Genomic DNA, 13,981 nt, shown 5'->3' on the forward strand with positions numbered 1-13,981 from the left:
TGGGATTTCGAACCTGGGTCCTCTGCATTCTGGGCTGACACTCTATCCACTGCGCCACTGCCTGGTCAGGCTGCCTGAATTCTTAAAGTTAGTAAATTGAGGCCTGACCTGTGATGGCACAATGGATAAAGTGTTGATCTGGAACAACGAAGTCACCAGTTCAAATCTCTGGGCTTGCCTGACCAGGTGGTGGCACAGTGGATAGAGCATCGAACTGGCACATGGATGAACCAGGTTTGATACTCTGAGGTCGCCAGCTTGAGTGTGGGCTAATCTGACTTAAATGTGGGCTCACCAGCTTAAGCCCAAAGGTCACTGGGTGGAAGCCCAAGGTTGCCGGCTTGAGCCCAAGGTAGTTGGCTTGAGCAAGGGTCACTCGCTCTGCTGTAGCCCCCTAATGAGAAAACAATTAATGAGTAACTAAGGTGCTGCAATGAAGAATTGATGATTCTCATCTCTTTCCTGTCTGTCTGTCCCTATCTATCCCTCTCTTTGTCTCTGTCACACACAAAAATACAAAAACAAAAAAAACAACCCTGGGCTTGCCTGGTCAAGGCACATATGGGAGTTGATGCTTCCTGCTCCTTGCACTTTTCAAAAGTTCCTGTTACACACTACCCCTTTTATGAAAGACTGCATTAGTATGTGATGGCTTTTTGTCAAAGCAAAAATCCTCTTCAATTTTTTGAGTTAGTGAAAATTGATACGAATGCAAACTTTAGGGAGTTGGGGATATTCTTCACTTTACACCATTTTAGTTTATGAAAGGTTTCATAGGTGTGCTTTTCTTTCAGATAGCTGGGAAAACCTGTGCAGGTCTGTGCCAGACATGGCCCATGACATTAAAAGACTGGTTTCGGCCTGACCAGGCGGTGGCGCAGTGGATAGAGCGTCGGACTGGGATGCAGAGGACCCAGGTTAGAGTCCCAAGGTCGCCAGCTTGAGCGCGGGCTTATCTGGTTTGAGCAAAAGCTCACCAGCTTGGACCCAAGGTTGTTGGCTTGAGCAAGGGGTTACTTGGTTTGCTGAAGGCCCGCGGTCAAGGTACATATGGGAGGGCAGTCAATGAACAACTAAGGTGTCGCAAGGAAGAATTGATGCTTCTCATCTCTCTCCGTTCCTGTCTGTCTGTCCCTGTCTATCCTTCTCTCCGACTCTCTCTCCTTGTAAAAAAATAAAAATAAAAATAAAATAAAAAAATGACTGGTTTCGTTTACAAGGACTTGTTTCAGTAAGTTGAGAGCATGAACTGGTTGAGCTCCATCTATGCCCTCTCTCCCTATTCCACTTCAGTTGCATTGATCCCTCAAGAACTCTCCAGAAAGTAGACAAGTTATAAAATCAATATTTTAGGCTATTGAGATAGTTGGGAGTAGGATGGTAATAGTCTGGGAAGAAGAAAGGAAATGATAGAAATCAACTACATAAAGGGCACAGATTGGACAAGATGAATGAGAATGGGGAGCTGTGTTGCAACGCTGTCCTTGGCTTCGACAGAGTTTTCACTGAGTCATTCCTTTCCTGAAGGTTCACAGAACATACCCTGATGGGAGGCTGCAGATTACAAGGAAGATGTCTGAACTAGAAGGTTTAAGAGATAAGTGTGACCTGAGCAGGTGGTGGTGCAGTGGGTATAGCGTTGACCTAGGATGCTGAAGACCCACATCTGAGAAACCCAGAGATTGCCAGCTGCCGCGTGGGCTCATCTGGCTCGAATGTGGAGACCCCAGCTTGAGTGTGGGATCATAGACATGACCCCATGGTCGCTGGCTTGAGCCCAAGGTCGCTGGCTTGAGCAAGGTGTCATTGGCTTGGCTGAAGCTCCTGGTCAAAGCACATATGAGAAAGCAATCAATGAACAACTAAAGTGCTGCAACAAAAAGTTGATGCTTCTCTCTCTCCCTTCTTGTCTGTCCCTGCATGTCCCTCTCTCTCTGTCTCTCAAAGAAAGGAAAATAAAAAAGCAGTAGAGTCCTAGGGATATGTGAAATTAGTGTAGAGAGAATTAGAGAAGAAAGGAAAACAGCTGGAGGGGAAAAAGCAACTTTGGGCAACTCAGGTGAAAGTTGAAATGGCGTTTTATGTGAAGGAATGTAAGAGTCTCTGAGTAAAATCTTGAAGGATGTTTATGGAGATTAGTATGTGAGAGTAAAGGTATGTGAAGTACTTTTGAAGTCCTCAGTATTTCTAGCTTATACTGTATTAACATCACCATAATAGAGTTGGAAGGGATGTTTGTCCGATTCTGTCATTTTAGAGAAGGAAACGGCAAGATAAAGTGGACCGAAATTCTCCATTTCATGTAATTGATTGCTTCCCAAGTAAACTATTAGTTGTTGCAGGGCAAGAACAATATCCTATATTTATGTGGTATCTGCTCCCCCACCATCATGCGCCCAGATGCACCATGCACACTGAAAACTTCTCCAATGAGGTGAGGTTAAGAATGGTGCTGCCCACACAATAGGTCAATACATATTAACTTACTAGAACAGAACTCAGTGAACAAATTAAAAACTCATCCCTTAGTTTTTAATTTTCCGATGGCTTTAGGCGACCCCTGTGTTTTGGTCGTTCGACCCCCGCCGGGGTCGCGACCCACAGGTTGAGAACCGCTGCCTTAGTGAATTAAAAACTATTGATAATTCCTGCCTGACCTGTGGTGGCGCAGTGGATAAAAAACAGCGACCTGGAACGCTAAGGTTGCCGGCTTGAAACCCTAGGCTTGCCTGGTCAAGGCACATATGGGAGTTGATGCTTCCTGCTCCTCCCCACCTAGCCCACCCCCACCCCGTCTCTGTCTCTCCTCTCTGAAATGGAAAAAAAAAAATATATATATATATATATATAATATATATATATATATATATATATATATATATATATATAATTAAGGCCCTTGTATATTAAATAGGAGAGCTACTTCCTATGACTCAGAAGTATAACTTCTGCAGTATCCTCGGTCCAGACCCTAAGTGGGCAAGCTGATTCTGTGACTATCCCTGGAAAATCCTTTGTAACTGGAGCTCTCCATGATCGGGCCAGATCCACTATAAACCAGGGAGCAGTTCAGACTCTGACCCCGGCAAATTAGCGGCTCTGCATTTCCGGGCATGGAAGGGTGCGCCTGGGGGCGGGGCGTGTGTGTCAGTCGACGCAAGGTACTTTTCCAGCGCACTCCTTCCCGAGCCACGCCTTTACGTCGGGCTTGCAGCAGGTCGGCCCTGCGGGATAGCGCGCGCCGGGAGAGGCGGGGCAACGAGACAGCTGCTGGCTGGTCGGCTGCGGGGGGTGTGGCGCACGCGCGCCAACGATTTCTGGTCCCGTGCTGTCCCTGCGCGCGCCGCTGGACGGCCCACGGCGGAACAGCAGGGAACTGGAGGGGTTACCCCGGCAGGGCGGGGGCCGGAGCCAGGCTGGTCCGGGGCCGGGGCCGTAATGCCCCTGTTCTTCGTCGCGCTGTTGGCCTTGCTGTTGGTTGCACTGTTCTCCCTCTTCCTAGGCCGGTGAGGGGATCTTAGCTACAGCGGAGTGAGGGGGAGTGGGAAGAAGAGGGACTGAGGAGGGGGCGCGCGCTGGATAGAGGCGCGCGGGAGGGGGAGAGGGCTGGAGGGGACCGTGCACGGGCGGCGGCGGAGGAGGGGTCGAGCGGGAGTGCAGGACCGGAGCAGGCGCCGAGGAGCTTGTGTTGGGGGAGACTAAGGGAGTGAGGGAGGCCTGAGGAGATGCAGGGGACGGAAGCTGAATAGGTGTGTGTGTGAGAGAGAAAAGGGGGCCCCGCTCCGCAGGCTTCCTTTCCCCCTATACACGCCTCTGGGTGTTCCCTTCACTGAACGTAAAGGGCACCTGCAAGCTCGCCCTGGAAAGCCGGAACAGGTCTGGCCGCCCAGGGGAGAGTTGCATTTGAGCTGTCCGGGTGTGACCCCACAGTGCCTTCTTGCGGACATCTGTCTGGAGGACGAAGACAGAAACCCTTGGGGGAGTGTGTGATGACACATCTGACAGGCTGCCTGTTGGGGCCTCTTCTCTGTACCTTTGGAGTTCCTAAAGATTTGAAGGGTTGCTTTCTTTGTCCCCAATTTAAAAGGTGTTTAGTTTGATTACATCTGTGTGGGTGGGGGACAGTCTAGGGCTACGGATCTGATCATTGTGGCTGAATGTATGTGACAGATTGGTGTTTTGGGAGACGGGAGAGTTGCCCAGAAGACCCAGCTTTGGGTTTTGACCCTTTATACCGGCTTCTAGGACCAGCAAGGATTGATGGAGGTTACAATTGGGAGAGGGTCCTCTGAACTTACAGGGATTTTTCTGCAGGTGGTTTGTGGTCCGGTTGGTCACCAAGTGGTGTCAGCGGAAGCTGCAAGCAGAGCTAAAGATTGGCTCCTTTTTTTGGATCCAGAATGTCAGTCTTAAGTTTCAGCAGCACCAGCAAACTGTGGTAAGTGCTGAAGAACTCCTTGGTTATATGTGTACGGTTGATCCAGCTGAATTTCAACTTTTCATTTTCTTTTTTAAAAAAAATTCTGGGTGGCTTTAGTGTTAACCCAGTCTTGCCACCTCTTTGCCAAGATGATCTTAGAGTTAGTTGGGGACTGCTAGGATTGATTAAGTTGTTCAGATAAAAATACTTATAAAGCACAGAATGTCCAGGGTACATAAGAAAGATACAGAGGTAAAGCACTGAATAAAGATAATAGGAAGTAGAAGAGCTTACATTTCTGATTTAAGAAGGGAAACAGGGCCACCAATCTATAAAAGAGAAATACTAACATCATTGTGAGAAGCAGGATATAGTGCAGAGGAGAGAAGCTGGTAGAAATGGAATGGAGAATAATTAGTGGAAGGGCTATAGCACTTCCTCCTTTTCTTAGAACCTTTCCTGGCTTGTCAAGCTGCTCATGTCTTACCTAGCAGCTAATGTACAAAGCTTTTTCCCATGATGTTTTAGGAAATTGATAGCCTGTGGATTTCCAGCAAACTCCTTAGCCATGATCTGCCGTGAGTACCCTATATCCTCACTCTTTCTCTGGGGAATATTTTGGGATTGAGGTTTACAGAATGCTTCTACACAGGCTCAAGGTCCAAGAAGGGAAGTGGGTTCTTGGCTTGATGTCTGTTGGTTAGCCTGAAGCTATTATCCTGTGAGACAGATATTGATAATTACTAGGAGACTATCCTCCATGATTTCAGCTATTTTTAGGGAGGATGGGAGAGTGAATGTGAGGGTGGGGAAGAGACTGCTATGGTAGGGATGGGCCTTGTGGCAGTGAGGTTTCTCTTCTGGGCAGGCGCTATGTGGCATTGTGCTTTGGAGAAGTGCGTATCAGAACTGATCTACAGAAGGTTTCTGGCCTGTTTGCTCCATTCTCCCAGAGCACTGGAGTGCATCAAAAGGAACTGTCTTTCAGCCCAGCCCTATTGAAGATCTTCTGTCAGGTGAAACTACTTCTTCCTATTTCTTGAACTGTACTAGGAATGACTGCTTTGGAATGATGGGTGGATTTTTCTGTTGGAAAGGAAGAGCAGTGTCTTGACATTAATTACTGTTCTTTTTTTTTTGTTGTTCCTTCCAGCTGTTCTCCATTCACATAGATTCTATAAACATCATGGTTCTCAAGGTGGCTACTTCTGAGTCCTTGTGGCACATTCAGATCAGAGAAAGTAGCTTTCTTTTGGATAGTGATGGGAAAAGGTAACCTCTGGGTAGAAAAGGGTCTAGTAGTCCCATTCTTGCCTTATGGTTGTTTCAGAGTGGGTGGATATCAGGGCCCTCTTATCAAGGTATCAAGTTCTCATTCTGTGCAATTTGAGGAGAGGCTAAGATTAGACACTTAAGCTTGCCTTGTCCCTACCAGCTAACAAAGTAACTTTGATTTGAGGTAAATGTTCAGGAAAGGGCTAAATGCTTTTAATTTTTTTCCTTTCCCAGGCTAAAATGTGAGGTGAGCCTAAGTCAGATTAACAGCAAAGTTCTAAAGAGCGGCCAGTTGGTAAGTATGCCATGGTCCTTAGAGGCCTTGTTTCCTTCTGGGCATATGAAGGTGCTTAGCGCTTACCCCATAGATTCTGTGTCCTTATAGGATTCTCTCAAGGTAAAGTTTTAGACCACTGCATTTTGTCCCAAAACTTCCTACACATACATGCCTTAGAAACTTATTCTTTCTATAGGAGGACACCTGCCTAGCAGAGCTCTCACTGGCCCTAAAACTGGGTCTAGAAGTAGGCATCAGGAGTCGGCAACTGAAGGCAGTCGCTGTGGAAGTGTGGACACTACATGCTGAACTGCATGAGGGCCTCTTCCATAGTCAGCTGCTGCACCAGGGCCCAAACATGGCACCCAAGCCTGCTCCCTGTTCAGGTAAAGCCCCAGTCAGTGAGCTTCTTGATTGCCCTGTTCTCAGGTTATTTTGGAAGTAGAAAAAAATAGTGGTCTCACTACTCATTTGGGTGTGAATTATTAGCCCCCTTGGCCTTGGACCCTGAGGATAGTTAGAGGAAGTAGGGCATTTGCTTAGGGTGAGTTAAAGAATCATCACCATTTAGTGGGTAAATCAACATTTATCATATTTATTATAAATTAGACCTGTATTGTGTGTTTTATATATACATATTCTCTCATTAAATCCTCAGCATTGCACAAATGAGGACACTGAAGCCTAGAAGGATTAGATAGGTATTTTGACTGAGGTCACACAGCTAGTTGATATTAAAAATAAGCTTTAAAGTATTTGATCCTAAAGTCTATAGTCTTTCTATTATACCAGTCTGTTCCCCATTTTACTTTTTAGACTCTGGGGAAGGAAGTACAGCAGGTACCTGGATCTCTGGGATATTTGCATTGTGGCCTAAGATGGGCATTTGCTTAGCCTATATTATATTTTGGCCAAAGAGGGAAGGGCATTTTTTGGAGATTTGAGAGTGTTAAGGATTGATGGCTCTTGTATTATTTATTTCTGTTTCAGAGGTAACAAAGGACTTGACTGAGCCAACTCTGCCTGGCCTGTATGTCCTTCAGCAGCTGCCAGATCAGGTGAAGGTGAAAATGGAGATCACAAGTGTAGTGCTGTCCATGAATAGTCAAAAGAGGTGAGATCTCTCCTGGCACAGAAGTGTGGACAGTGAGACTTGGAGCTGTATGCGGGGCATATGCATCTAGTAGCGGCACTGAGCTTGTCTACGGAGAGAAAGGGCATTCCATGTATTTCTGAGCTAGAGTGTTTCTGGTCCAGGCATCTGAATTGGACACTGAAGCTGCTGCATTTCCTGTACCACCGTGATGAGGATCAGCTGCCCCTTCGAAGCTTCACAGCAAACTCTGATTTGGCACAGATGAGCACTGAACTCCTACTAAAAGGTTTATGGGTGGGGATGCTGGTACTGAGAGAAAATGGAAAGACCAGACACACTCTTCCCTGATGCACCACATGGTCTTCTTTTTTTTTTTTTTTTTTTTTGTATTTTTTTGAAATTGGAAACGGGGGAGGCAGTCAGACAGACTCCTACATGCGCCTGACCGGGATCCACCGGCATGCCCACCGGGGGGGCGATGCTCTGCCCATCTGGGGCGTCACTCTGCCGCAATCAGAGCCATTCTAGCGCCTGAGGCAGAGGCCACAGAGCCATCCTTAGCGCCCGGGCAAACTTTGCTCCAGTGGAGCCTTGGCTGCAGGAGGGGAAGAGAGAGACAGAGAGGAAGGAGAGGGGGAGGGATGGAGAAGCAGATGGGCGCTTCTCCTGTGTGCCCTGGCGGAGAATTGAACCCGGGACTCCTGCATGCCAGGCCGACGCTCTACCACTGAGCTAACCGGTCAGGGCCATGGTCTTTTTAATATCAGTGGAGAAGGGAAGGAGGGAACCATACTGAGAGAAAATAGCTCCAACTCTTGAGTATAGATGGCAGTCTATTCATCTCTTTGCTTGCCTCCGACCTTCTTCTAGTTTTACTTTTTTTTTTTTTTTTTTTGTATTTTTCTGAAGCTGGAAATGGGGAGAGACAGTCAGACAGACTCCCGCATGCGCCCGACCGGGATCCACCCGGCACGCCCACCAGGGGCGACGCTCTGCCCACCAGGGGGCGATGCTCTGCCCCTCCGGGGCATTGCTCTGTTGCGACCAGAGCCACTCTAGCACCTGGGGCAGAGGCCAAGGAGCCATCCCCAGCGCCCGGGCCATCTTTGCTCCAATGGAGCCTTGGCTGCGGGAGGGGAAGAGAGAGACAGAGAGGAAGGAGGGGGGGGGGTGTGGAGAAGCAAATGGGTGCTTCTCCTATGTGCCCTGGCCAGGAATCGAACCCGGGTCCCCCACACGCCAGGCCGACGCTCTACCGCTGAGCCAACCGGCCAGGGCCTAGTTTTACCTTTTGTCTCTCAATGTTCTCTGATCTGCCCTCTGCCCTTACAGATGGGTTGTTGCTGTCCCAGAGCCGCCAGCGCATTGTCTGCCTCAACTCCCTCAAGGCTAGCGTGCAGGTGTGGTGACTGTGGTACCAAGAATCATTCCTGTCTCTATTCTCTTTCTACTTGATTGCCTTATAAGATAAAACCCAAGCTCATGGTTCTGGTGTTTTTATTTCTAGGTGACCACCATTGACCTCTCAGCCTCCCTAGTTCTAAACACTTGTATTATTCATTACCGGCACCAAGAATTTTCTCACTGGATGTACATGCTGGCACTCGAGACCCAAGGGTCTAGTTCATCTGTTCTTAAGCAAAGGAAAAAAAGGTCAGTGTAATTATTTTTAACTATCATCTCATCAGATGGATTCTCTACGATTCTTTTGGTCAAGTATGTGAAATGTGTATTTGACTCTTTTATCTTTCTAAATCTCAGTTTCAATGGCCCAGTCTCAATAGCAGTCCTGTTTTGTCTTCCTCATTAGATTAGATTCTTTGATGGTAGTATGATATTCTCTTTTTTATGGTCTCCGTACCTAGCACATTGCCTTATTATTATTATTTTTTTAATTTTTCTGAAGTTGGAAACGGGGAGGCAGTCAGACAGACTCCCGCATGTGCCCGACCAGGATCCACCCGGCATGCCTACCAGGGAGCGATGCTCTGCCCATCTGGGGTGTTGCTCTGTTGCGACCAGAGCCATTCTAGCGCCTGAGGCAGAGGCCATGGAGCCATCCTCAGCGCCCGGACCAACTTTGCTCCAATGAAGCTTTGGCTGCAGGAGGGGAAGAGAGAGACAGAGAGGAAGGAGAAGGGGAGGGGTGGAGAAGCAGATGGGCGCTTCTCCTGTGTGCCCTGGCTGGGAATTGAACCTGGGACTCCTGCACGCCAGGCTGATGCTCTACCACTGAGCCAACCAGCCAGGGCCACATTGCCTTATTATACAGATAAATATGTGTTGAACTAAACTTAAATGGTAAAAAGTATGTTGTCTGCCTCAGATTGTAAGATGACAGGTCATGTTAGCAGCACTGTACCTCTCCTGTGTAGTGCTTGCATTGTGTTGCATAGAGAATTTAAGGTTAGTGCTTTGGAAGTGATGCTCCTTGGCTGTAGTAGGTTGAATTCTGTGATATGCTGATGTGTACCATGTTTGACCTATGAATTGGCAATTTCATATGGTTAAACCTAATGTCTTTCTGGTATTCCTGCAGATTAACCATTGGGAAGGGCAGCCTTTTATTTTCTAGTTGCATCCATTCCTAAGAATCACAATAAAATTCACCCTGATTTTTGAGAGCTTCCATGATAGTAAGCTGCAATTCTTATCAAACAATGATGTCTTGTCCCTATGCAGAACTTTCCCCCAGATCCTGGCTCCCATCATCATTAGTACCTCCATCTCCAATGTCAACATTTCCGTTCAGCTTGGAGATACACCACCCTTTGCCTTGGGATTCAATTCCATCTCTTTGGGTAAGGCTATGGAATGGAGAAGGAATAAGAACCTGCCCATTAGTGGAGCTGGACCCAAATGGTGGCCACAGTAGTTCCATAGAACACTTGTCTCCCACCTTCTTTGTTTAGATTGCCAGCACCTGAGGCCACAGAGTATCCATCAGCGGGGCATCCTAACTGTGGACCATCTCTGCTGGCGGGTGGGCAGTGACTCCCACATCCAACGGGCACCCCACCCACCCAATATGCATGTTTGGGGTGAGGCACTTGTCCTGGACTCCTTCACACTACAGGTAGGTGTGGACTTTGGTGAACAGGGGCCCATGCAGTTTTCTCATCCTGCCCATGGAGCACCTTTTTTGGCTGCAGGCGATGCATTAGGGCAGTGAGTGGTCAGCAAACTCATTAGTCAACAGAGCCCAATATCAACAGTACAACGATTGAAATTTCTTTTTTTTTCTTTTTTTGTACTCTTCTGAAGCCGGAAACCGGGAGAGACAGTCAGACAGACTCCCACATGCGCCTGACCGGGATCCACCCTTGGCACGCCCACCGGGGGCAATGCTCTGCCCACCAGGGGGCGACGCTCTGCCCCTCCGGGGCTTCGCTCTGCTGCGACCAGAGCCACTCCAGGGCCCGGGGCAGAGGCCAAGGAGCCATCCCCAGCGCCCGGGCCATCCCCGCTCCAATGGAGCCTCGGCTGCGGGAGGGGAAGAGAGAGACAGAGAAGAAGGAGGGGGGGTGGAGAAGCAAATGGGCACCTCTCCTATATGCCCTGGCTAGGAATCGAACCCAGGTCCCCTGCATGCCAGACCGATGCTCTATCACCGAGCCAACCGGCCAGGGCCTGAAATTTCTTTTGAGAGCCAAATTTTTTAAACTTAAACTACATAGGTAGGTACATTATTATTAACTTAATTAGGGTACTCCTAAGCTGGCCAAAAAGCCGCACTCAAGGGGCCGTGGCTTGCGAGCCATGGTTTGCTGACCACTGCATTAGGGTATTACAGAACTGTTTGTCTGCATTTTCCTAATGGTATCTTTTTACTTCTTTTCTAGGGTAGCTATAATCAGCCTCTGAGTCTTTCAAGCACCCAGTCAGATACCCTTTTTCTTGACTGTACCATCAGAGGACTGCAGATAGAAACATCGGATACCTGTGCCCAGTGTCTCTCTCGGATTGTATCCTTGATGGGCCCACAATCTGGAAAGTCAGCAGTCCCTAGGGAATCTTCATTTGGGGAATCTGTGTCATTACTGTGGAAGGTGGACTTGAAGGTGGAGGACATGAACTTGTTCACCATCTCTGCCCTTGTAGGTAAGTAGGACAGGGAGTCTATAGTGAAGTGGATAGATTGTGACCTAAGTGCTTTATGCTGATTAAGTCTTTTCCTTCTCATTTAATGAAGCTGGAATTTTTCTAAGTTAGAGACTGAGATGCTGGAATGTCTTAAGCTTCTTGATATTTTTTAAGAGCTTATAAAAAGTTAAGTATTAAGCAGGGGTCCCCAAACTTTTTACACAGGGGGCCAGTTCACTGGCCCTCAGACCGTTGGAGGGCCGGACTAAAAAAACTATGAAAATCTCTATGCACACTGCACACATCTTATTTTAAAGTAAAAAAAAACAAAACAGGAACAAATACAATATTTAAAATAAAGAACAAGTAAATTTTAATCAACAAACTTACCAACATTTCGATGGGAACTATGGGCCTGCTTTTGGCTAATCAGATAGTCAATGTCTGGTTCCATATTTGTCACTGCTAGCCGCAACAAATGATGCAAGTGTTCATCAGTTAGTGAATCCACACATACTTCTTTTGGGAATGCAATCAAGGGTTTTTCCGCTAACAGATTTTGAGTTAAGGGGAGATGGCAGAAATTTTCCTCCTTCACTTGTTTAATAAGGAGGCCTAATTTTACTTCAAATGCTTTTACATGTGATTGCATATCACAGATGAACTTCCCTTTTCCTTGAAGTTGCACATTGAAACTGTTGAGTAGCTCTGTTACATCTGTCAGAAAGGCGAGGTGCCATTTACATTCTGCATCACTGAGCTCTGGTACTTCTTTGTTTTTTGAAAGCATAAAAGTTGTAATCTGTGGAAGTAAGTCATAGAAATGTCTCAAAACTCTCCCTCGACTCAGCCAACAGATTTCGGTGTAGTACAGAACATCTTCATAGGCCACATTTAGCTCAGACAGAAATTCCTGAAATTGCCTGTGGTTTAGTGCATTAGTTCTAATGAAGTTAACACAACGTACCACAATTTTCATAACAGAGTCCCACTTCAGTGATTTACTACATAACACTTGTTGGTGGATGAGGCAGTGTATGGCTATTGGATGAGAGTGGTTAAGTTTGTCCATCTCTAGGTTAATGCGAGCAATTACTCCTTTCTTAGGCCCCACCATACTAGGCGCACCATCAGTTGTCACACTGGATAGTTTAGCCCAGTCCAGCTCCAAATCCTTCACAGTTTGGGAAACCTTTTCATAGATATCCTCTCCCGTAGTTGTTCCTTTGATGCTTTGCAGTGCAGCAAGCTCTTCTGTGACTTCGAAATTGTCATTCATCCCATGAATAAAAATTAGAAGTTGTGCAGAATCACGAACATCATTGCTCTCGTCAAGTGCCAAGAAAAAATAAGAAAGTTTTCTCGCAGAATTTTGCAAATGCTGATGCAAATTGTCCCCCATTTCTTCAATCCTTTGTGTTATTGTAGATCCTGAAAGACTAACTGTACTAAATAAGTCTGCCTTTCTGGACACATCTCTTTGGCAACAGAAAGAAGGCACTCTTTAACAAATTCTCCCTCCACGAATGGTCTGCCAGCGCACGCTATTAGCTTGGCAACTTGAAAACTTGCTCGCAGTGATGAAATATTTAGCTGCTTCTGCTTCACAAAAGTATTTTGCTGAGTTGACAATGAATTTTTCAGTTTTAATATTTTATCTTTTCTCACATCTCCAACCAATCATATTTATCTTTATGTTGAGTTTGATAGTGTCGACACAAATTATACTCTTTGAACACAGACACTATATTCTGACATATCAAACACATAGCTCTTTCCTTGTACTGCATGAAAAAGTAGTCATAAGTCCACTGTTCTTTGAATATCCTACACTCTGAGTCAGTTTTTCTCTTTCTTGACGTCATTGTTTCCTAGGGATTCCAAATTGATAATAGTTAAATACCAATATATATATGCTCTCTGCCCCTCCATATAGGTCCCATGCTCTCTGCCCTTCATGTAGGTCCAGGCCTCTGCCTCCCATGTAGGTCCAGGTTTCTGCCCACAATGTAGGTCCATGCCCTCTGCCCCTCCCCCCCATGTAGGTCCATGCCCTCTGCCCCCCATGTAGGTCCAGGTCTCTGCCTCCCATGTAGGTCCATGCCCTCTGCCCCCTATGTAGGTCCAGGTCTCTGCCCCCCCATGTAGATCTAGGTCTCTGCCCCTCATGTAGGTCCAGGTCTCTGCCTCCCATGTAAGTCCAGGTCTCTGCCTCCCATGTAGATCCAGGTCTCTGCCCCCCATGTAGGTTCAGGTCTCTGCCCACAATGTAGGTCCATTTTTAAAATCCAATTAAAAAATAAATAAAAAATATACTTACCTAGTGCGGCAGCCGCTGCTGCGCTGTGGACCCGGCGCCTCGGTCTTCAGTCTGTCAGGCCTAGATACGCACGTCGCGCGCGCTACAACGTCGCGACGTGATCATCTAGGTAGGACAGTGAGCACCGAGCGCAATACAGGAAAGAGAGTTCCTGTTTAGCGGCGGGCGCATTATTTCAATTGTAAGCGCTCTGGAATGAATTCAATTGTAAGCGCTCTGGAATTCATTTTCTGAAATGAATCAGGGAACCAGCTGAATCCCTGTAAGTGCGACGGGGGCCGGGTAAAAGGCCGTCGTGGGCCGCATACGGCCCGCGGCCATAGTTTGGGGACCCCTGGTATTAAGCATGATGGATAAGAAAAAAGCAGCCTTGATGTTTGATCAAGAGAATGAGATCCATATAATTTTTATTTATTTTTTTCCCTCTCCTTTCTGTTTAGTAACTGATTTATATCTGGGCAATTTGTAGGAGTTAGGGAACTTCTTTGGCCCTGCCAGAAGTTAAGTTTA

The 13,981-nt window shown here is 46.9% G+C and overlaps 1 protein-coding gene across 2 annotated transcripts in view; it reads left to right on the forward strand.

Annotated features, from left to right (window-relative positions):
* The first annotated feature begins 3,312 nt into the window (after window positions 1–3,312).
* BLTP2 (bridge-like lipid transfer protein family member 2) overlaps window positions 3,313–13,981 on the forward strand; it is a 38,264-nt gene continuing 27,595 nt past the window's right edge. The window contains exons 1-14 of one of the 2 annotated variants that reach the window (XR_010729519.1): window positions 3,313–3,506; window positions 4,315–4,438; window positions 4,949–4,998; window positions 5,289–5,436; window positions 5,574–5,692; window positions 5,930–5,990; window positions 6,169–6,358; window positions 6,963–7,086; window positions 7,230–7,354; window positions 8,401–8,468; window positions 8,576–8,721; window positions 9,751–9,869; window positions 9,981–10,144; window positions 10,911–11,169. Coding sequence is in view for 1 of the 2 variants with exons in the window: in XM_066263220.1 (XP_066119317.1) it covers window positions 3,439–3,506; window positions 4,315–4,438; window positions 4,949–4,998; window positions 5,289–5,436; window positions 5,574–5,692; window positions 5,930–5,990; window positions 6,169–6,358; window positions 6,963–7,086; window positions 7,230–7,354; window positions 8,401–8,468; window positions 8,576–8,721; window positions 9,751–9,869; window positions 9,981–10,144; window positions 10,911–11,169 (1,765 nt within the window). In the remaining variant the exon portion in view is untranslated. The remainder of the gene's footprint in view (window positions 3,507–4,314; window positions 4,439–4,948; window positions 4,999–5,288; window positions 5,437–5,573; window positions 5,693–5,929; window positions 5,991–6,168; window positions 6,359–6,962; window positions 7,087–7,229; window positions 7,355–8,400; window positions 8,469–8,575; window positions 8,722–9,750; window positions 9,870–9,980; window positions 10,145–10,910; window positions 11,170–13,981) is intronic. The other variant, XM_066263220.1, reaches the window with a different exon arrangement.

This window comes from Saccopteryx bilineata, chromosome 2 (genome assembly GCF_036850765.1).
Source record: "Saccopteryx bilineata isolate mSacBil1 chromosome 2, mSacBil1_pri_phased_curated, whole genome shotgun sequence".
NCBI classification, from domain to species: Eukaryota; Metazoa; Chordata; class Mammalia; order Chiroptera; family Emballonuridae; genus Saccopteryx; species Saccopteryx bilineata.